General features: G+C 42.8%; 1 protein-coding gene across 2 annotated transcripts in view; it reads right to left on the bottom strand.

The window, feature by feature from the left end:
- LOC103025121 (ephrin type-B receptor 1) overlaps window positions 1-21,512 on the bottom strand; it is a 328,663-nt gene extending 307,151 nt beyond the window's left edge. For both annotated transcript variants that reach the window (XM_022664950.2, XM_049477190.1), the window contains exon 1: window positions 21,279-21,512. In XM_022664950.2, coding sequence (XP_022520671.2) covers window positions 21,279-21,339 — 61 coding nt within the window. In that variant the 5' untranslated portion in view covers window positions 21,340-21,512. The remainder of the gene's footprint in view (window positions 1-21,278) is intronic.
- Between the last annotated feature and the right edge of the window lie 1,159 nt (window positions 21,513-22,671).

Genomic DNA, 22,671 nt, shown 5'->3' with positions numbered 1-22,671 from the left:
TGTAGTTTATAGAATCAAACAACAATGTTCATTTTACTCAAACGTAAACCTATAAATAGCAAAATCAGAGAAACTGATCCAGAAACTGAAGTGATCTCTTCATTTTTTTTTACAGAGCTGTATAATTATCTTGGTCTGATTTGGTGATTTACATCATAAAACCACTCGTTGTAATGGGAAAATGAAATAAATGAATAAATATATAACCCAGTTCTGCTGTTTTGGATGGTTCTGATTGGTTCTGTGGTTTGTATCTGGACAGTAACTGGTTTATAGATGCCCGGGGATGAGCTGGCACGGCCGACCCCCCTGATATAAAATGCTACTCTGTGTTCAGATGGGCGCCAACAGTGCCAGCGGGCACAAATACACCCATACACACCCTCCAGCTTTAAACCAGCCTGCCAATCAAACCCACCACCAACCAGCATGAGTGACCCAGAGACTCCTCCCACACTTCAAACCACAACACACAACACACAACACAGAACACAGCTCCGCTTTCCAGGAGTTTCTACTCATATTCCTTATTTTCCAGGAAATTTTAGAAAGAGCTGCAGTCCTTGCTGCTGAAACCCTGCTGAACTCGGCTATTAGCATCACCGCTAATAAAAAGAGCTGCAAAGATTAGCCGATATAATCGACAATATCAATTATTAATACATTTCATTGTGGACTAATCGTTAATTTATAACAGTACCACATTACACAAAGTGCTGGAGACAGAAACACAACTCACACTCAAACACACAGTTTGGTTCACACCTCGGAATAAACCCACATTTTCTGTATGTTTTCTGTATGTTTTCTGTATGTTTTCGGTACATTTTTAATACGTTTTTGGAACATTTTCTGTGCAGTTCGGTACAGTTTTGGTACATTTTTGGTGTATTTTCAGTACGTTTTCGGCACGTTTTTGATACGATTCCGGTATGTTTCGGTACGTTCTCTACATTTTTGGTACGGTTTTGGTACATGTTTTGTACGTTTTCAGTACGGTTTTGGTACGTTTCCTGTGCGGTTCGGTACAGTTTTAGTACATTTTCAGTACGTTTTTGATACGCTTCCGGTATGTTTCGGTACATTCTCTACATTTTTGGTATATTTCCGGTACGTTTTCGGCACATTTTTGGTAGATTTTGGGGGGGGGTTCTTTGGTACATTTTCAGTATGTTTTTGATACGTTTTTTGGTATGTTTTCTGTACGGTTGGTGGTAAAAATAAAGAGACTGGTTATTCTCTATAGCCTTACCTATATTACCTTTATAACTATGTTTTGTGCGAAAGAGAGACAGACAGAATGGAATATAATCAAGAGGAAGATGGATGATCACAAGCCATCAAACCACCAAACTGAACTGCTTGAATTTTTGCACCAGGAGTAAAGCAGCATAAAGCTATCCAAAAGCAGTGTGTAAGACTGGTGGAGGAGGAGAACAGGCATGAAAACCAAGATGATGATTTCTCTGAAATCTGCTGCAAATAAATGCTGCAAATGACAATGTTGGTTTTGCTCAATCATATAAACCTATAAATAAAAAAAAAGAGAGAAACGGATTCAGAAACATATAATATATTTTCCATATATATTTATATACATGACAGAATTTACATCATAAAACCACTCAATTTGCTGGGAGAATGATTTCCCGTTCTCTTATTTCCTCCTAAACACTGAGTATAATCGCAGAAGCCTCATGGAATTGAGTGAAATCCATCTAATCGGAGAGTCTGGCTGATGAATTGACTCTGATTCATTTTGCGGAACAAAAGCATGGTGTCGGCGGCGGCGTCAGACAGCTGGAGACGAGCGCTCGGCCTGATCACAGTCATTACAATAATCTTTAGATTACGCTCCAACCTATTTTCCCTATCATTAATCTTGTTATGCATCGCTCTTTAGGGACGCTCCCTCATCTTTACTATAATGAGAGCATTACCCACAATCCCCCACCATATATATATATATATCACTGTTTATAATGAGAGCCAATGAGACATTTATCACACGCACTGATCATCACAACACTTCACTCAAATAAATAGAATATTACTGACACACATATATACAAACATATATATACATATATATACATATATGTATATATATGTATATATATATATGTATGTATATATGTGTGTCAGTGTTCCTTACAATCCAGTGCTCCTTAAGTTTCTCCAGCACTAAGACTGGAGCAGCATTATTAGCATTAGCCGCTAACTACAGTGCTAATTGCTAGGTTTTTTGGCCGTTCAGAGGTGAGTATTATCAGACTGTAGCCTGCTGCTAACCCCTGGGTAGCACTGCTGGAGCATCATTAGCATTAGCAGCTAACCACACTAAGCGCAACTCAACTCAACTCAACTCGGCGTATTATTAAATAAAAACAAATACTAGAAACAATAAGACATATTAAAATACAAGTAATAACAGTAAGAATAGTTTAGATGAATCTATAAGACAAGTAAAACAAATTAATAAAACAAACAGAAATGAAACAAGAACAAACGTCTCAAATTGGGTTAAAAGCCAAAGAAATGAAAATGAGTCTTTAGCCTGGTTTTAAAAGCAGACAGTGGCTCTAGCTCTTTTGCCATAACCCCAGCTAGCACTGCTGGAGCAGCGTTAGCATTAGCAGCGCTGGCTCTTTTGTCGTACTGTGTTAAAACAAGTTACGTGGGATGAACCGCTATGTCACCCTGGCTTACCGGAACACTCAGGTTGCCCTAGTCTAGCACAGTCGGGTGGCATTAGCCACTAATGCTAATGCTCCACCTTTAGTGGAAATCTGTAAATCTAAGCGTTACAATTTACTCACCCAAGTAAACAGTTTTCGATTTTAACGATTACAGTTTTGTTTACTTAAATTAGCTTAGCTTTATAGCTAAGGGCGGTGAGAGCTGCTGAATTAGAAGGAAAACATACCGATACCCCTGTTCCTTACTAGTGTTGCTCAATAATAATGTGCCTTATAATTTGGTGCACTTTATAGTGTGAAAAATACGGTATACAGAAGACTCACGCGACAGGTAAAAGTGGTCCAAATCTGACTTTTACGCAAAAGAGAAGGGAAACGTTACTCCATAAAGGTCACAAAAGAACCCAGAACAACATTTAAAGAACTGCAGGATCTCACTCGTTTTGCCGCGTTTTGGATCAGGTTATTAGTGACGGTATTTAAAATTTCAAATTAAAAGTGTATTTTGCCACTGTAATTTCATAACATTGTGAAGTGACAATAATATAATAACACTGATCAGCCTTTACGAATACATTTTAATAATAATTTTCTTTTTTACACAGACATTAATCGGGCTGTTTACTGGCAAGAACTCGTCGATGCAACTCACAATATAGGAGTTAAAATATGCGACATATAGAAGTATATAGCAATACTGTAAGCAAGATAAAATATATTGTGTTATCGTATAAGGTTTAAATAAAATATCTGGGAAAAACTGTCATAGTATAAAGCATTCTGTCATATTTGCACGAGTAAATCTCAGTAAAAAAAAAAAAACTGACTTTTTTTTTTATCCAATAACAATGGTGGGCTCTAATGAAGACTAATGAATCTAGTGGGCGGGGTTTAAACACAACTCTAAATCAAACACTTTTTTTTTCACTTTCTCCCCAATTTACACGAATAAAAAGTCTTTAACAGCAAAATCTGTAATAGTCCACAGAAAATGCACAAAAAAATCACAAAAACACCAAATTAAAGCAAAAACTGGCAAAATCCAAACTGACATGATTTAACTTTTTTATTTCCATTTACACGAAAAAAGTATTTATTAGCAAAATCTGCTATAGTCCGCAGAAAATCCAACAAAAAATCCACCGAAATTCGCCAAAAAAAAAAAAAAAAAATCCACAGAAACACAAAATTAAAGCAAAACCTGGCAAAATCCAAACTGACATAATTAAACAATTTTTTGAATTTTAATTTATTTCATTTTTTGAGCCCATTTTCTCCCCAATTTGCACGGAAAAAGTCTTTAACAGCTAAATATGTAATAATCCATAGAAAATTCACAAAAAAAAAAAATCACAAAAATTCACAGAAAATTCATGAAAACACAAAAATTTAAGCCAAAAATTTCATTTCTTTATTTTTTTAGCCCATTTTCTCCCCAATTTTCACGGCCAATTACTCAACAACCCGCTCATTAGGACTCCTCCCCCTTTAATCAGAAGACTAGCACACGCCTCCTCAGATACACATGTGAAATCAGACTCCGCCTCTTTTTGAACCTCTTTTTATTACCGAGTAGCATCACAGCGCTAACGCTCGGAGGAAAGTGCAGCGACTCCTGTGGTTCTGATACATCAGCTCACAGATGCAGCCTTGTGCTGATCCACATCACCCTAGGAGTGATGAGGGGGAAAGAGAGAGCGCCATCTACTGTACTGTACACAATAATTATTAAAAATCAATACTGTGTTTTTGGAAATTGATACAGTATTCCAGAACAAAATGTTACGATATGATATGATATCGAAATTTTATTACACTGCTGGTATTAAAGTTAAGAATGTTATTTGTATCTCCCAGTGGAGATAGGAGGTTTGCTCGAGACGTGTCCGTCCAGAATGCCGGCAGCAAGGACACAGCGAAGACCGTCTCAACCCACGTCAGCAGAGGTGCTAATTAATCTGGCATAATGGTGTGTGTGTGTGTGTGTGTGTGTTGGGGGGGTGGTTGCTGCGGTCACACACTTCCTGCCCCAGAGCTTCGCTCCGTCCTATAAGCCATCATCCTTTCAGCGCAGACAGGACCAATCTGGCAACCGGCCGTAATTAGGGCCAGACCGCCCATTTCCTATTACCCTGCCTGCACTCAGATCAATACTTAATTACCTCACACACACACACACACACACACATACTGCTTTACCTTCACACACACACACACACACACACGCATACTGCTTTACCTACACACACACACACACACACTTCAACAACTCCAGGGGGACGCCAACATCCGCCCAGACGCAGTGCAGACACACACATGTACATAAATTAGTGTACACACACCGAAAGACATCTGACTAAACACACACACACACACACACACACTCATGAACATACATACATACACCCAAAGGCTTACACACACACACACACCAATACCTTCTCTTATTTTTCCAAAACTATACTTATGCACCGTTAAAATAGCAATCTGCCAAAGTCAGAGCTCACCTGGCTCCTATATATATATATATATATAGGAGTAGCAGTACTACCCGTATACAGTAGTTATATAAGTATAACATATACCGTACCTATTATATATAACACTATTAGTGTATATTAGTAAATGAGTAAGTTTTAAAGAATGGTGATGGTGATGGGGGTCATTAGGTGGAGCTCTTTTACTCTGCAGGTCTGTGTAAACGTGATGTAGCACAATTATACACACTCACACACTCAGGTATACGCTATTAAAGCAGTGGTGCAGCAGTAGTGAGTAACGGCTGTTTTTTTGCGTTTTTGTGTCGCTCGGTGGAGGAAGACGTCAGAGAGAATAATTACGGCGCGCTCTTCAGGAGGCCGCGGCGCTGCGGAGGAATACTCCAGCGCACACGCGCAGCAGCAGCAGCAGCGCGCGATTGCATGCGCCGCATGGGCTGCTGCGTGACGGCGGCGTGTCTGCATGCTAATCGCGCCGCTCTGCCAGAGAAACAACAACAACAACAACACAAACAACTAAACAGCCAGAGAGAGACTGAGAGACTGTGATTCTTTTATTCTAAAGTCTCTCCAGTCTCTCGGGACCCCGAGGCTCAGGACCTGGGCGCCCGTGGCTCTGCCCGACAGCAACACCCGCAGCCTTCCCGGGTCCTGCGGCCTGAGCCGGGGGCTCGGCTCTGGGGAGGAAACACTGCGGTGGAGGAGGGCTGCGTCCCGATTAATAAAAAATAATAAATAATAGATGAGTGTCTTTGTTCTCCAGACTTCCCTAAATCCAGCTACGTCTTTACAGGTCCTGATTCACACCTGAACGTATATGGTTAAAGCATCGTCATGGTGACGATGCAATTAAATCAAAAACGTCATGTAGTAATGGTTTGCAATGTTTTTATTCTCGACACAAGAAGAAAAAAAGTAGATACACAGCGCTGTCTCTGCGTCTGTGTGAGTGACAGGCTGCTGCTGCCTGAGAAGCATTACCTCCATTCACATGGTTGGGCACGTTTTTGTAAACGTGAGCACGTGTGGAAAGCTGTGCTCCTCATTGCAGCACAGTTTAGCAGTGCAGATATTTCCAGTTACGGCTGAATTTACGCTTTTAATTCCAGAAAAACTTATTCTTAATTTTATTCACCTTTAAAAAAAGCCGTTTTTGCTGTTTTCCTCAGTTTTTGAGTGCTTTGCTGACTCTAAAGCACGCGGGTGGGGGCGGGGCTTGTACTGTCACAGGTCCTGCATTGTTTTATATTGCGATGTATATTGTCGAAAAAACAAAACAAAAATAAAACAACGTAATGTCGAATTTTTTCAATATCGTGCAGCCTTAGTATAAACCTATCAGAGTAAGGTCAGAACTGGGTGTAGAGCGAGGCTCTGTTCACACCCGGCATTTTCAATTTGTTTCCCGTGATGCATTGCTGGGATTTCTCACATCATTTTTTCTGGAGGCGGGGCTTGTTATGCTGAAGGCGGGACTTGGGTTGAGGCTGTAGACGGGGCCAGATACAATAAGTGTATTTCAGATTTCTTCGAGAGTTTTAATGACAGGTGATATTTAGTTAAAACAATTTTTTTTGTTCACAAAATTGTAACAACGCAATATATTTCTTAAGTACAAAACTGGCATTATGGGAGAATTCATACATTTTGCTCCTGGGCTCGCCCTACAGGTGGGAAGTGTTACTGACTTCAACTTCACGGCTGTAAAGCAGGTATAGCAGGTAAACAAAACACCTTGAGTAGAGATAGAGACATACACAACTTAGAACCCAGAAGGACTACAAGACGGATGCAGAGCAGCTAACCTATCTACTGAACAGGTTAGCACTGAGCTTTAGCTTCAGCTAAGGTTAGCAAGCGTATTTGAGATTTGAGAGAGGTAAAGTGATACAGACTAGTGCTGGCTAACGCTTTCATGCTACAACATGCTAACATGCTAACGTGAACTGCTATCGTATCACTCTCTCACTAGCAACGATAAAGCTAAAGTGAAGAGTGCTTTCTTTCAGGTGCTCACCAGATCCACACAGCGACTGCTGCAGGAACAAAACTCAGCAGAAAGAAAGAAAGAAAGAAAGAAAGAAAGGGGGGATGTGGAGATAGATATTAGAGAGAATATAGAGAAAGAGAGAGAGAGAGAGAGAGAAAGTGGAAACGAGTGCGAGAGCAAACTGAACACCCCCCTCTATTTAAACGAGAGGAGAGCGCGAGGAGGGAGAAAGAGTCGAGACAAGCAATTATTCTCCGAGCTCAGGGCAGAAACGAAACCAGCCTGCCACCGCCACCGCCGCCAGCGACGCCACAGCAACCGCCTGAACTTTTAATTAAACGCCTTTTTAAAGAAAACGACACGGAGAGAGAGAGAGAAAAACAGAGCTTCAGACGGAGAAAATCCAAACAACAGCCGGGATTTGTACAGGAAACACGAGGGCTAAAAGCAGGGCTGGAGCTTCATTAGCCCTGGAGTTAGCCTAGCAACAGGAAGTGTGCAAAAACCATCAGCATTTCCACTAAAAACCAACATTTACTTTTAAATTCACGCCATTTAGACACATGACTGACTTACAAAACTGCTATTTTTTTACTCAAAACTCATATTGATAGACCTTAAATTCTAGATACTATAGGAAACGAGTCAACCAAACGATACATATTAAAAGCAATTCTTCATACCTAAACCTGGAGATTTGCAAAATCATGTAAAGAAGAACAAGTTGGAAGTTCATTCCACCTCCTGGAGAGAATAATCGAAATACAATTTACGATATCTTAAATCTATCTTAAAAACAACAATCAAATTGACCTAAAATACCAACAGTAGACCAGTCACGTACCAGGAACTAAGCATCGTCGTCATGGCGATGTGCGCATGCGCAGTAGTCGCATCGCAGGACGTGCGACGTCACTTAAGGCGATTAAATCGAAATTAAACACGTCACGTTGTAACGTTTTATGTTTTGATTCTCGACACAAGAAGTAGTAGATGCACAGCGCTGTCTCTGTGTCTGTGTGAGTGACAGGCTGCCGCTGCCTGAGATTACTGTTGTTTTGCTGTTGTTTTTCTCAGGTTTTGAGTTGAGCTGGGCGCTGACTCAGAATCAGCTCTTGATTGGTCCGGATGCCGCGAGACAGTACTGCGTGGTTGTGGGCGGGGCTGGTGACCTCATGGTGATGCCCTGCATTGTTTGATATTGAGATATATATCGTCGAAAAAAGAACGTTTGCTATGTACAGTTTTTCCAATACCGTGCAACTTTTTAAAACGCAGAAAGAACAGAACCAATCCAGGCGCTGTTCGTGTTTTAGGCTAATTCTGAACAGGATTCTGTCAGCATTTTCAGAATACTTTTTTTTGTTTTTTTAATCTCACATTGGAAGGTGTTTTTTAGCAGGGCTGCAACTAATGATTATTTTTTCGATTAGTCGATTAGTCAACGATTATTTCCGCCATCTCTAAAAATGATAGAAACAGCAGAACATGAGGTTTAAATGGCAATTAAAAATCCGAATGTTGTTTAAACGTGGGAATTACTTAGATTTAGTGATTTTATATGTAATCTGTTGTGTTTGGGCACTTTTGGAGGCGCAAAAAAAATTAAATAATCGGCATTGTCGATTATATCGACTAATCGTTGCAGCCCTAGTTTTTAGTGAATGAAAATGCTGTTTTCATGTGGACTGAAGAGTCGCTTACGGTCTTCAAACACAAATTCAAGACCCATCTCTTCCTCAGTCAATACTATTGGCCAATCAGAAAGGGCAATCCACCTCTCCTCTTAATTATTCATATATATTTATTGTTATGGTTTATTTCTATAATTGATTGGCTCAGGGGAGACACATGGAGTAACCTGAAAGTGAATTGGGTAATCAATGCTTTCTGCACCTGCAGCTCTTCAGGAAATATGGAGGCGGATCCGGTGTCTGCCTGACAGCAACTCCGTCACCCAATCCCCTGAGCCCAGACTCGCCTCTCGCTCTCTCTAACTCTCGCGCAAACTTCCAGTGATGTTATGATGTTAAAAAAAAGTCGAATTTTAAAATATGTTAAAAAACCTGCTGTAAAGGACAGTCAGTGGACTGAATGTGGGAAAAGTTACATGTTCTTCTAGTTTTAAGATGAATTTCTTGGGTATTTTTACATTAATTTCAACAACATTTACACTGGAATTAACGCTACTTTCCATAATTACTTCATACCCAACTGTTCTATATCACATTGGGCACGGTGGTTAGCTTAGTGGTTAGCACGCTCACCCCCCAGCACAGCTGGGGTCTTGGGTTCAAGTCCCTCTCTGGGTGGAGTTTCCATGTTCTACTTGTGTCTATAGGAGTTTCCTTCCACAGTCCACAAACATAGAGATCAGGTAAATTGGATAATCTAAATTTACTAAGAAAGCTAAAAAAAAAAAAAAACTCAAAAATGAATCTGGTTTGTTTATTAGATTGTCAGTCTGTTCTGGGTAAATGCTGTAGTTCCCGATGCTGTAGTCTTCCAGGTTTCCGGTTGTTTCCGGTTGAGAGTACGCTGTACGCTATTGGCTGCTGTATGCTGTTTTTCACCGGGGTGTTTAACGGATTAGTGCTGAGTATGAAAACATGATTGTAAAGCGTCCTTGGGTGTCTTGCACAGGCAGTAGTTTGTAAATTGATCGCCCAACTGTTTCAGTTGAGAGGTGTTTTCTTGTGAGTAGGCTTGTCATGATATCAAAATTTTCAGGACAATATATTGTCCCGGAAATTATTGCGATAAACGATAATGTTGTGATTTTAAAGCGTTCTCGGGCAGCAGCAGCCTGTCACTCACACAGACACAGAGACAGCGCTGTGTATCTACTTTTTCTTGTGTCGAGAATCAAAACATTGCAACATGACTTGTTTGATTTAAGTGTGATTTATGTTTTGCGATTAGGCCTGTCACAATAATTATGTTATTGGCTTATCGTTCAATAAATGGACATGACCCTCAATCATTTTAATCATCGTGATATCATCCATTGTGTTTGCACTCGAGAATGCACATATATGAACTCCTTTTACTAATAAACAAAACGCCCTCCATAAATACCCAAAACAACCTAAAAAAAACGTAGAGTACTGGCCCAGTGCGGCTCTAGTCGCTTAACTTTAGTTTTTCTTAGTTTCTAAGTTTTGTGTCGCCTCAGTTTTCCTCTTACCGTCAGCGTATCTCTTGAGTGAAGGCTGAGGCAGGGTCTTAATGCCGGTCCAATGTGGGCCAGCTGGGCAGACCGGGGCTGTACGTCATGTTGCAAATACACATTGCACACTTCAAAAAAGCCTTTAAATGGGTGTAATTCCTTTATGATTCTATGGTATAATTATATTAGTGGCATTTAATCGTCTTAAAATGCCAACAATATCGTTTATCGCATTAATTTCTGGGACAACATACCCTCACAGTCCTCCAAACAGAGCAGGTGGGAACTGCCAGTAACGGCTACACGTCTTCTCTACAGGATCTCCTGGGATTGGTTAACTGCTCCAGCGGCACGCCCACCTCGAAACACCAGGGACGCCTCGACTCAGGTACCGTACAGGAACTGAACGCTCGCGGGACGCAGAAACCCGTGAAAGACGAGCTAGAGAACACGGTAAACCAGCAGAGCCGCCAGTTCCCTCCTGAATCATCACGAACACCCGGTACCTCGGCAGCAGCATCTTCACCATCTGGACGAGTTTAAACCGGTTCAGCCCCGGGAGAGACCGGAGCTTCACTCAGCCTCGACTCCCAGAAGATCTGCAGCTCAGGACCCACATCAACGTGGGAACAACGCCCTGCTGGAATTCCTCTACAGTCCTGATCTAAAAAAACGAACCCTAATAAAATTATCTAATGATCAAATAATTAACAGACCTGTCAACAATAATTACATTACCAACTACCATACTGACCACAGTGTACAAGTTTCTGTCTTTTTATTTGATTTCTGATTCATTTACCGTATTTTTTTGACTATAAAACATTTTCTTTTAAAGTTTACACAGATTTCTCTCCTCCTAAAAACTAAAAATCTTTATTTGGTGAGTAAAGAGCTTCTGTTTATTTACAGTAAGATTTACATTATTTCGTACATAAGGGTGAGTTTTCAGTGAAGTTTCTACAGCACTAAGGCTGGGTGCAGCAGCATTAGCATTAGCGTTAGCTGCTAATTGCAGGGCTAGTGGGACGTAAATGTTGGCTAGCTAGCTAGCAGTTCATCCCACGTAGCTTGTTTTAACATACTAAACTGCGAAAGAGCTAGCGCTGCGTTTAGCGGCTAATGCTAATACTGCTCCAGCCTTAGTGCTGGAGAAACTTTACTAAAAACATTAAATGCAATGTTTTTTTTTATAATAATTGACATATAATTGATTATATCGACTAATTGTTGCAGCGCTAGTATGTTCCAAAATGTATGTAAATTAGTCTTGAGTTCCTCAGTTAAAGCTGGTGCTCCTGGAAACAATGTAATAATGTGAATTAATTATAAATTAACTAAATGAATAATTAATTTAGTTAACCAATCAATTAACCAATTAACCTGTCAATGTTAAGTAAAGGTAGGCTCCACCCACGTAGGTGAGTAATAATGTCAGGATGTAGTAAAGTAGTTTAGTGGTTCAGCCACTAAACTGGAGAGTGAAACTAAACCAAACTCAGTTCTACTCAGTTGTACTTGTCTGGTGGTGTTTTTCCTCCATAGACTAATTCTAACCATTCGTTTCTTAGCTCTGAATTACTGGGTAAAGTATATAAACACTGATGTGTTATTCGCACAAATAACACAGGAACGAACTGCATGCTGTTAGCTCCTAGCGCTGTCTGTTAGTTATCTCCTATCTGACGAGACGGCGTCAGCTCTGCCCGGCTTCAGCTCTGCTGTCTGTGGGCGGTCCCGAGCCGAGGTGGGCGGGGCCATGAATACTAATAATAATTGATGGGTTGATGTAGACACGGTGCTTTTCCCGATCGACTCTGATCGTTTTTATGAATATTTTCGTTTACTAGCTGCTGCAGACAACGAGGAGGAAGAGGATGAGGAAGTTTGGTTTCGTTTTCGGACAGATATGTTAATTTTGCTGCATCTCTATGCAACGAAATATTGCCATGTTGTTTTTTTTCCCCCCTAAATCACGCAGCCCTGGGGTTCAGTAAATGATTTGAAACAGACACAGCTGAGCCAATCCCACCATCCAAACACATTTGATTATAGAGCATTACAGCAGCCTCTGGCACACAACACACACTAATGAGAACATGAGACGGACTCATCCGCCGTAACACACACACACACACACACACACACACAGACATACATACAGGGGTTGGAGAATGAAACTGAAACACCTGGTTTTAGACCACAATAATTGATTGTGGTGACGGACAGTTCTGGTGGAAACAGGAGAGTTGAGGTTCACATTGAATTCTGCGTGATTTGATCAGCCGTGGTTTTATGTTTTTATTTTGGATACAATCCGGATTAGCACCCGAACATCCCTTTCAGACAGCTTCCTCTTACAGCGTCCACAGTTAATCCTGTTGGATGTGGTTGGTCCTGCTTGGTGGTATCTCGCTGACATTACCCTGGATACCGTGGCTCTTGATGCATCACAAAGACTTGCTGTCTTGGTCACAGATGCTCCAGCAAGACGATTGGTGCACCAACAATTTGTCCTCTTTTGAACTCTGGTATGTCTCCCATAATGTTATTGTGTGCATTGCAATATTTAGAGCAGAACTGTGCTCTTACCCTGCTAATTGAACCTTCACACTCTGCTCTTACTGGTGCAATAATGTGCAATTAATGAAGATTGAACACCAGGCTGCTCCAATTTAGCCATGAAACCTAAAGTGTTTTAGTTCTGATTGTCCAACCCCTGTATATATTTATATAAATGCACAGAGAAACAAGAGGAAATACAGAGAAAGAGAAGAAGAAAAGAGAGAGAGAAAGACCTTAACTGAATCGGGTTGAGTCCGGGCGAGCGAGAGAGGTTGAGATGAATTTGCATGCCATTAACCGAGGGTAGGAGAGAGGGAGGAAGGATGTGTTGGGCATCTGTAGATCATTATTCACCACAGCAGCACTAATTCCCTCCTCACCCTCCGCACACGCCACCCTCCGCCCCCCCCCCCCCCCCCGTGCCCTTAAACCAATTACGCCTGCGCCAGCCTGCCCACTTCAGCCAGCGCATCAAAGAGATGGATTAGAATGAAAAGATGTAGCAATAGCTATAAACAAGCCAGCGCACACACACTCCGAACACACTCCAACACAAACAAAGTGCAATGCACGTCTCCAAATACAAAAAATCTACCCCGAAAAAGCCTTGAGACTCATCCAAAAACATATCAGCTCAGAACATCGGCCAAAACTCAGCGTCCAAAAAGAAAAAAGCAAAAAAAAATAAAGCTTGTATCAGCAAAACTCCTACCAATGAATTGGTCAAACTCATAATTAAAAGCTGATTTGATATTGTACCATTAAAAATATATAGTTTGGTTTTTACCAAATTGAAAACCTCAAGAGGAAGATGGACGATCACAAGCCATCAAACCACCAAACAAGCTGAACTGCTTGAAGTTATCCAAAAGCAGTGTGTAAGACTGGTGGAGGAGAACATACCCAAACATGCCTGAACATGCCAAGATGCATGAAAACTGCAAGATAACAAGATAACAACTCACAGCTTGAACACACAGCTCTGATAAAGAAATCAGAGACCACTTAAAAATAATGATGAATTTCTTTTATTATAATCAAGAGGAAGATGGATGATCACAAGCCATCAAACCACCAAACTGAGCTGCTTGAACTTTTGCACCAGGAGTAAAGCAGCATAAAGTTATCCAAAAGCAAAAGCAGTGTGTAAGACTGGTGGAGGAGAACATGATGCCAATATACATGAAAAAAAAAAACTGTGATTAAAAACCAACCAGGATTATTCCACCAAATATTGATTTCTGAACTCTTCAACTTTTCTCTTAAAATTAATATGAAGCAAATAAATGCTCTAAATGACTCTAAATGTTCATTTTACTCAAACATAAACCAATAAATAGTAAAATCAGAGAAACTGATTCAGAAACTGAAGTGCTCTCTTTGTTTGTTCCAGAGCTGTATGTTGGTATGTTGGTTGGTAGGTGGCGCAACTGTCTAAGTGCTGGTCTACTGCTGCAATAATCACATTGAGTGAAAATGTAGATCAGTTTAAAGTACTGATACAGTAAATTCAGCCTTAGAATCTCAACAAACCTCCACAAATCCCAGCTGCAGAATTAGCATGGCTAAAGCTAGCGGCGCTGTGCGTCTGTCAGTGCGTGTGAGCGGTTTATTTCAGTAAATGCAGGTGGACCCAGGTGGTTTGATTAGGGCTGAAAGCAGGACGGTGCGCTCGGTAATGATGCTTCCTGCAGTGTGGCAGGATGGAGATTAGGCTGCTGGTTTTTGTTTCGTTCACTCTGCATCACAAAAACACTACAAAACTCCCCGACTCTCGCCTCTCGCGCTCAGCTCTCGCTCTCAGCTCTTAGCTCTCGCTCTCGGCTTTTAGCTCTCGCTCTGCGGACAGACGGGTCTGATAGAAATGCAGAACGAGCTCAGCTGAATATAAATGTCTACCTGCTCAAAAAAATACCTGCTGCATTTACTGCAAGCATCATGGAGTCACACCACAGACAGTCATGCTGTGGGCAGTCATGCTGTGGTCAGTCATGCCGTGGTCAGTTATGCTGTGGTCAGTAATGCCGTGGTCAGTCATGCCATGGTTAGTCTTGTTGTAGTCAGTCATGTCGTAATCCGTCATGCTGTGGTCAGTCACGTTGTGGTCAGTCATGCCGTGGTCAGTATTGCCGTGGTCAGTCTTACAACAGACAATCATGCCGTGGTCAGTCTTGTTGTAGTCAGTCATGCTGTGGTCAGTTATGTTGTAGTCAGTCATGTCGTAGTCAGTCATGCCGTGGTCAGTCATGTTGTAGTCAGTCATGCCGTGGTCAGTCATGTTGTGGTCAGTCATGCCGTGGTCAGTCATGTCGTAGTCAGTCATGCTGTGGTCACTCACACCACAGACAGTCATGCTGTAGTCATGCTATATTCAGTCATGCTGGGGTCAGTCATGCTGTGGTCAGTCTTGTTTTAGTCAGTCATGCTGTGGTCATGCTATATTCAGTCATGCTGTGGTCAGTCATGCTGTGGTCAGTCATGCTGTAGTCATTATGCCGTGGTCAGTCTTGTTGTGGGCAGTCTTGTTGTAGACAGTCATGCTGTGGTCAGTCATGTTGTAGGCAGTCATGCTGTGGTCAGTCTTGTGGTATTCAGTCATTCTGTGGCCAGTCTTGTTGTAGTCAGTCATACTGTGGTCAGTCACACCACAGACAGTCATGCTGTGGTCAGTCATGCTGTGGTCAGTCACACCATAGACACTCATGCAGTTGTCAGTCACACCACAGACAGTCATGCCATGGTCGGTCATGCTGTGGTTAGTCATGCTGTGGTCAGTCACACCACAGACAGTCATGCCATATCCAGTCAGACCACAGACAGTTATGTCGTAGTCAGTCACACCACTGTCGGTCACACCACAGACAGTCATGCTGTGGTCAGTCATGCTGTGGTCAGTCATGCTGTGGTCAGTCACACCACAGACAGTCATGCTGTGGTCCGTCATGCTGTGGTCAGTCACGCCATAGACACTCATGCAGTTGTCAGTCACACCACAGACAGTCATGCCATGGTCGGTCATGCTGTGGTTAGTCATGCTGTGGTCAGTCACACCACAGACAGTCATGCCATATCCAGTCAGACCACAGACAGTTATGTCGTAGTCAGTCACACCACAGTCGGTCACACCACAGACAGTCATGCCATGGTCAGTAATGCTGTGGTCAGTCACGTCACAGACAGTCATGCTGTATTCAGTCACACCACAGACAGTCACGCTTTTACTGCTTTAGTGATTATTGTTCAGAGGCAGATTAGTAAAACCAGAGGGTTGAGAGGGAACCAGGGTTGATGTTCTTACAGTACTGAGAGCTAATCCGACCAATCGGGACTCAGCGACCCGACCAAACGATGATGAGCTCAATATAAATACATCTATAAATATATAAACCCATCATCAGAAGAGAGAGATCTGCTATTAATACCTCATCACTGATCAATAATTAATAGATGAATGATCACATCTATAATTAATGCTGCGTATTAACGGCTGATCTGAGGACGGGCTGATCTATTCTGGGGGCACTTTGGCCGAAAGAGAGAGAGAGAGAGAAAGAGAGAGAGAGAGGGAGGGGTAAACAGAGTGATGCTCCAGACCCAGATGGTCTCTCTCTCTCTCTCTCTCTCTCTCTCTCTCTTTTTTCACCCCTTCGTTATCCCCCCTCCCCCCTCCCTCGCTCTGAGATTTATAACACACTGTTTGTGATCACCAGGGCAATTTGGCGATTACGGCCACATAATCTGATCATGGTGAAACAGTGCACTAAGCTGCTACAAACACACACACACACTATACACACACACACACACTATACACACACACACACTATACACACACACCCATCCATCCATCCATGCAGTAACAGATCTTCATAACCAGCCAAAGGCCAACTCCCTTTCAATTAGCTGACGAAAGTGAGATCACTGTGCCCCCTCTCCACCCTCCGCCCTCCACCCGCTCCATCTGCTGCGGTTAGCCGCAGTCCACCACTTTACGAGCTGTTACCCATTACACACTCCACCTCCCTCCATACAGACCTGCTACACCTTCATCCAGCCCTTTATATCACTGCTACACCTTTATTTCTGCCTTATATATAACATTTCCACCTTAATCTCGCTCTATATATCACTGCTCCACCTTCATTCAGCCCCATATACATCTGCTCCACCTTTATTTTGCCTTATACATAACATTTCCACCTTAATCTCGTCCTATATATCACTGCTCCACCTTCATTCAGCCCCATATACATCTGCTCCACCTCCATCCAACCCTGCTCCTCCTTCATCCCACCCTGTACATCACTGCTCCAACTTTATTCTGCCTTATACATAACATTTCCACCTTAATCTCGCTCTATATATCACTGCTCCACCTTTATTCTGCCTTATACATAACATTTCCACCTTAATCTCGCTCTATATATCACTGCTCCACCTTCATTCAGCCCCATATACATCTGCTCCACCTCCCTCCAGCCCTGCTCCTCCTTCATCCCACCCTGTACATCACTGCTCCAACTTTATTCTGCCTTATACATAACATTTCCACCTTAATCTCGTCCTATATATCACTGCTCCACCTTTATTCAGCCCCATATACATCTGCTCCACCTCCATCCAGCCCTGCTCCTCCTTCATCCCACCCTGTACATCACTGCTCCAACTTTATTCTGCCTTATACATAACATTTCCACCTTAATCTCGCTCTATATATCACTGCTCCAACTTTATTCTGCCTTATACATAACATTTCCACCTTAATCTCGCTCTATATATCACTGCTCCACCTTCATTCAGCCCCATATACATCTGCTCCACCTCCCTCCAGCCCTGCTCTTCCTTCATCCCGCCCTGTATATATCACTGCTCCACCTTTATTCTGCCTTATACATAACATTTCCACCTTAATCTCGTCCTATATATATCACTGCTCCACCTTCATTCAGCCCCATATACATCTGCTCCACCTTTATTTCTGCCTTATATATAACATTTCCACCTTAATCTCGCTCTATATATCACTGCTCCACCTTCATTCAGCCCCATATACATCTGCTCCACCTCCCTCCAGCCCTGCTCCTCCTTCATCCCGCCCTGAACATCACTGCTCCACCTTTATTCTGCCTTATATATAACATTTCCCCCTTAATCTCGCCCTATATATCACTGCTCCACCTTTATTCTGCCTTATATATAACATTTCCACCTTAATCTCACTCTACATATCACTGCTCCACCTTTATTCACCTTTATTTCGCCTTACACACCTGCTCCACCTCCATCCAGCCCTGCTTAATCTTCATCCTGCTCTTCATATCACTGCTCCACCTTCATCCCACACAATACATAAGTGCTCAAACTTCTTGTCGCCCTGCATATCACTGCTCCACCCTTATTCTGCCCTGTATTTCACTGCTCCACCTTCATACCACACCATACATAAGTGCTCAAACTTTTTCCCGCCCTGTATATCACTGCTCCACCTTCATCCCTGTCTTTATATCACTGCTCTAACTTCACCCCACCCTGTAAATCTCTGCTCCACCTTCATCCCACTCTTTATAACACTTTTCCACCTTAATTCAACCTTTTATATCACTTCATCTCACCCCATATAGTCCTATTCCACCTTAATTCTGACCAATACATCAGTGCTACAACTTCTTATCCCCTGTATATCACTGCTCCACCTTCATCATGCTCTTTATATCACTGCTCCACCCTAATCCCGCCCTGTATACACCTGCTCCGCATTCATTCCACACCTACATAAGTGCTCAAACTTCTTGTCGCCCTGCATATCACTGCTCCACCCTTATTCTGCCCTGTATTTCACTGCTCCACCTTCATACCACACCATACATAAGTGTTCAAACTTCTTCCCGCCTGTATATCACTGCTCCACCTTAATTCTGACCAATACATCAGTGCTACAACCTCTTATGCCCTGTACATCTCTGCTCCACCTTAAACAGTCCACCAGGTGGAAAGCTCCACAGGTAAAGTAAATGAGAGGAGTGGTTTCTCTGTACAGGTGTGTGTTGTCAGGTGAGGGTGGGGTAATGTGGATATACGAACATCTCATCTCATCTCATTGTCAACCGCCTAATCCGTGAAGGGTCGCGGGGGGGGGCTGGAGCCTATCCCAGCAGGCATCGGGCGGGAGGCAGGATACACCCTGGACAGGCCGCCAATCCATCGCAGGGCAGACAGACACAGACAGACAAACAGACACATTCACTCACACACTCACACCTAAGGGGCAATTTCAATCAAGGCCCAATTAGCCTGAACATGCCGTCTTTGGACTGTGGGAGGAAACCGGAGAACCCGGAGGAAACCCACGCAGACACAGGGAGAACGTGCAAACTCCACACAGAAAGACCCGGGTCGCCCCAGCCGGGAATCGAACCCAGGCCGTCTTGCTGGGAGGCGGAAGTGCTACCCACTGCGCCACTGTGCCGCCCTATACGAACATGTAGTTCTAATAATTACTTTCACAGGATTTTTTTCAGGTGAGCACAAGAAACAAACCTACAGTCAGACTCATCCACACACAGTTAACCTTCAGTAAGGTTAGAAATATGAACTCTACTGAACCTCAGTCATGAGAGAGAGGGAGAGAGAGAGAGAGAGAGAGACACAGATGAAAAGAGAAAGAGAGAGAGACACTGTCACAGAGCAATAGAGAGGATGATGAAAAAAGAAGGGATAAGGGAAGAGATGGATAAACACAAACACATCGATACATATTCTCCTTATCTCTTCCTACTCTTTCTCTCTTCACACTATTCTCTCTCTTTTCCTCTCTCAAACACTATTCTCTCTCTGTTCTCTCTCTCTCTCTCTCTCTCTCCGCTGTGTAAGTCTTGCTCGGTTACTCGATGGCTGAATTCTGGCAGCGCTGCTTCATCCAGTCAGCCTCCATCTGTCAGATGCCAGACCGGGCGGAGAGTCTTTCTCCTGTTCGGATGTTCCGGCTCGGTTTCAGAATAAATCAAATCAGATTCTGACGTGACCTGAATGCTGCGCTTACTGAGCGCCTCCTTACCGGAACCGAACCGGTACCACTAATTAAACAAACCCAAACCAGGGTCCAGGAGCCTCAACATACACTTTAAAACCTCTCACCATTAGCCAGAACACAACCAAACCCAAACCAGCGTCCAGGAGCCTCTCCATACACTCCAACACCTCAACACATCTAACTATTAGCCAGAACACAACCCTACCCAGGGTCCAGGAGCCTTTCCATACACTCCAAACACCTCAAAACATCTCACCATCAGCCAGAACACAACCCAACCCAACCCAGGGGGTCCAGGAGCCTCTCCATACACTTTAAAACCTCTCGCCATCAGCCAGAACCCAATCCAAACCAGGGTCCAGGAGCCTCTCCATACACTCCAACACCTTAACACGTCTCACCATCAGCCAGAACCCAACCCAACCCAGTGTCCAGGAGCCTCTCCATACACATCAACACATCTCACCATCAGCCAGAACCCACCAACCCAACCCAGGGTCCAGGAGCCTCAACATACACCTCAACACATCTCACCATCAGACAGAACACAACCCAACCCAGTGTCCAGGAGCCTCTCCATACACTACAACACCTCAACACATCTCACCATCAGACAGAACCCAACCCAACCCAACCCAGGGTCCAGGAGCCTCAACATACACCTCAACACATCTTTCCATCATACAGAACACAACCCAACCCAGGGTCCAGGAGCCTCAACATACACCTCAACATATCTCACCATCAGCCAGAACAAGCCTCACAATATAACATATACAATCCAACCTCCAATGCATCTCACCAATAATCCATTAACCACAACAAAGCCAGAACCAGCAGCATCAAAGGAGAACAAATTATGAAAAACATACAAACCACAAAATACAAAATATTGCGTTCACACTGCTGATCTTACTCCACTTCTGTGTTTTAATCCACATTAGATTCACTTCACTTCATAAGTGGATCCAGCATAGAGACAGATAAATAAGTACACAGGTATATAGATAGATAGATAGATAGATAGATAGATAGATAGATAGATAGATAGATAGATAGACAAACAAACACAGATATATAGAAAAACAAACACATAGACAGATATATAGACAGGCAGAGAGACACACAGGTATATATTCCATATATTCCAGAGATGAGAGGCAAACATTCACACTCGCGCGCTGAGGGATCAGAAGCTCCAGGTCCATCAGAACCGAACCGACCCGCGAGGCGAGGCTCCCGGACCCGTACCCCGCCCCCCCTCTCTCCGGTGTAGGGGTTAATCCCGGAAAAACAGCGTAAGATCCAAACAGAACCGGAGCGTTACCTTCCATCCCGGTAACGGCCGTAACGGCCCACAGCAGAACCATTAGCGCATCCACGGCCATGGCCCCGCTGCGCGCGCCGCGCTGCTCCTCGTGCACACCGTAAACTCCGCTCCGCCGTAATTCCGCTCACATCGCAGGTGCGCCGCCGCGTGCGTGAGTGCGCGTGAGTACCGGCAGACAGCGCGCGAGGCTCGGCAACACACACTGGCAGCTCCGGCAGCCTCCGCGCGCCCGCATGCAGAAGCCCGGCCGGCTCCGCCCCCCCCCCCTCTCATCTGCTCCAACCAGAGGGCGGGAGCCGAAACCCGCCGGCCAATCGCAGCAGCCCGAGCGCGCATTGTTATTCAAAACAAAAACTTTTCTGTGGCCGCTCGCGCTGCGGGACGCGGCTGCTGCCGAAGTGGAACGGCGCCGTCAAGCGGCGGAGGAAGATTACTGCGGCTGAAAATAGTCCCAGCAAACACTTAAAAATGATGCGTTTCTTTGATTTTACTAAATTAAAAACCTCTGGAATATAATCAAGAGGAAGATGGATGATCACAAGCCATCAAACCACCAAACTGAACTGCTTGAATTTTTACACCAGGAGTAAAGCAGCATAAAGTTATCCAAAAGCAGTGTGTAAGACTGGTGGAGGAGAACATGATGCCAAGATGCATGAAATTAAAACTGTGATTAAAAAACAGGGTTATTCCACCAAATATTGATTTCTGAACTCTTAAAACTTTATTAATATGTTGTTTTCTTTGCATTAGTTGTGGTTTGAAAGCTCTACATCTTATTTTTATATATATTTAAATAAATGCTCTAAATTACAATATTTTTATTTGGAATTTAGTAGAAATGTTGTCTGTAGTTTATAGAATAAAACAACAATGTTCATTGTACTCAAATATAAACCTATAAATAGCAAAATCAGAGAAACTGATTCAGAAACTGAAGTGATCTCTTCGTTTTTTTCCAGAGCTGTATATATAAAATACAATATAATAATACACACATATTTCACAAATAATAATGCTTTCTGTATACTTTACCCTTTTGTCTTCTTAAAGTATTTTTAGCTTTATTTAGTTGAGTAGTTGTTGCTTCTCATAACCTGGATTCGAACATTACTCAAATACTCACTATTCACTGTATACCTGTAACTCTACCTCTTCACTACTTTACTTTAACTGATGCTCTCAAACTTTAACATTAAGAGACAAGAAATTCAAGTAATTAACTCTTGATGAGTTCAGCACAGCTGTTAACTGAAAGCCTGAATTCCAGGAGACTCTACCTCATAAAACTGACTGAGAAAATCCAGCAGAGATGTTCAAAACTGATCATCTAAACAAGATGATCTACTTTGAATAATGTAAAATATTAAAAATAAGTGCTTTCCTCCGA

The sequence above is a fragment of the Astyanax mexicanus genome, chromosome 4, assembly GCF_023375975.1.
Source record: "Astyanax mexicanus isolate ESR-SI-001 chromosome 4, AstMex3_surface, whole genome shotgun sequence".
NCBI classification, from domain to species: domain Eukaryota; kingdom Metazoa; phylum Chordata; class Actinopteri; order Characiformes; family Acestrorhamphidae; genus Astyanax; species Astyanax mexicanus.
This window is presented reverse-complemented; position numbering and strand designations above follow the sequence as displayed.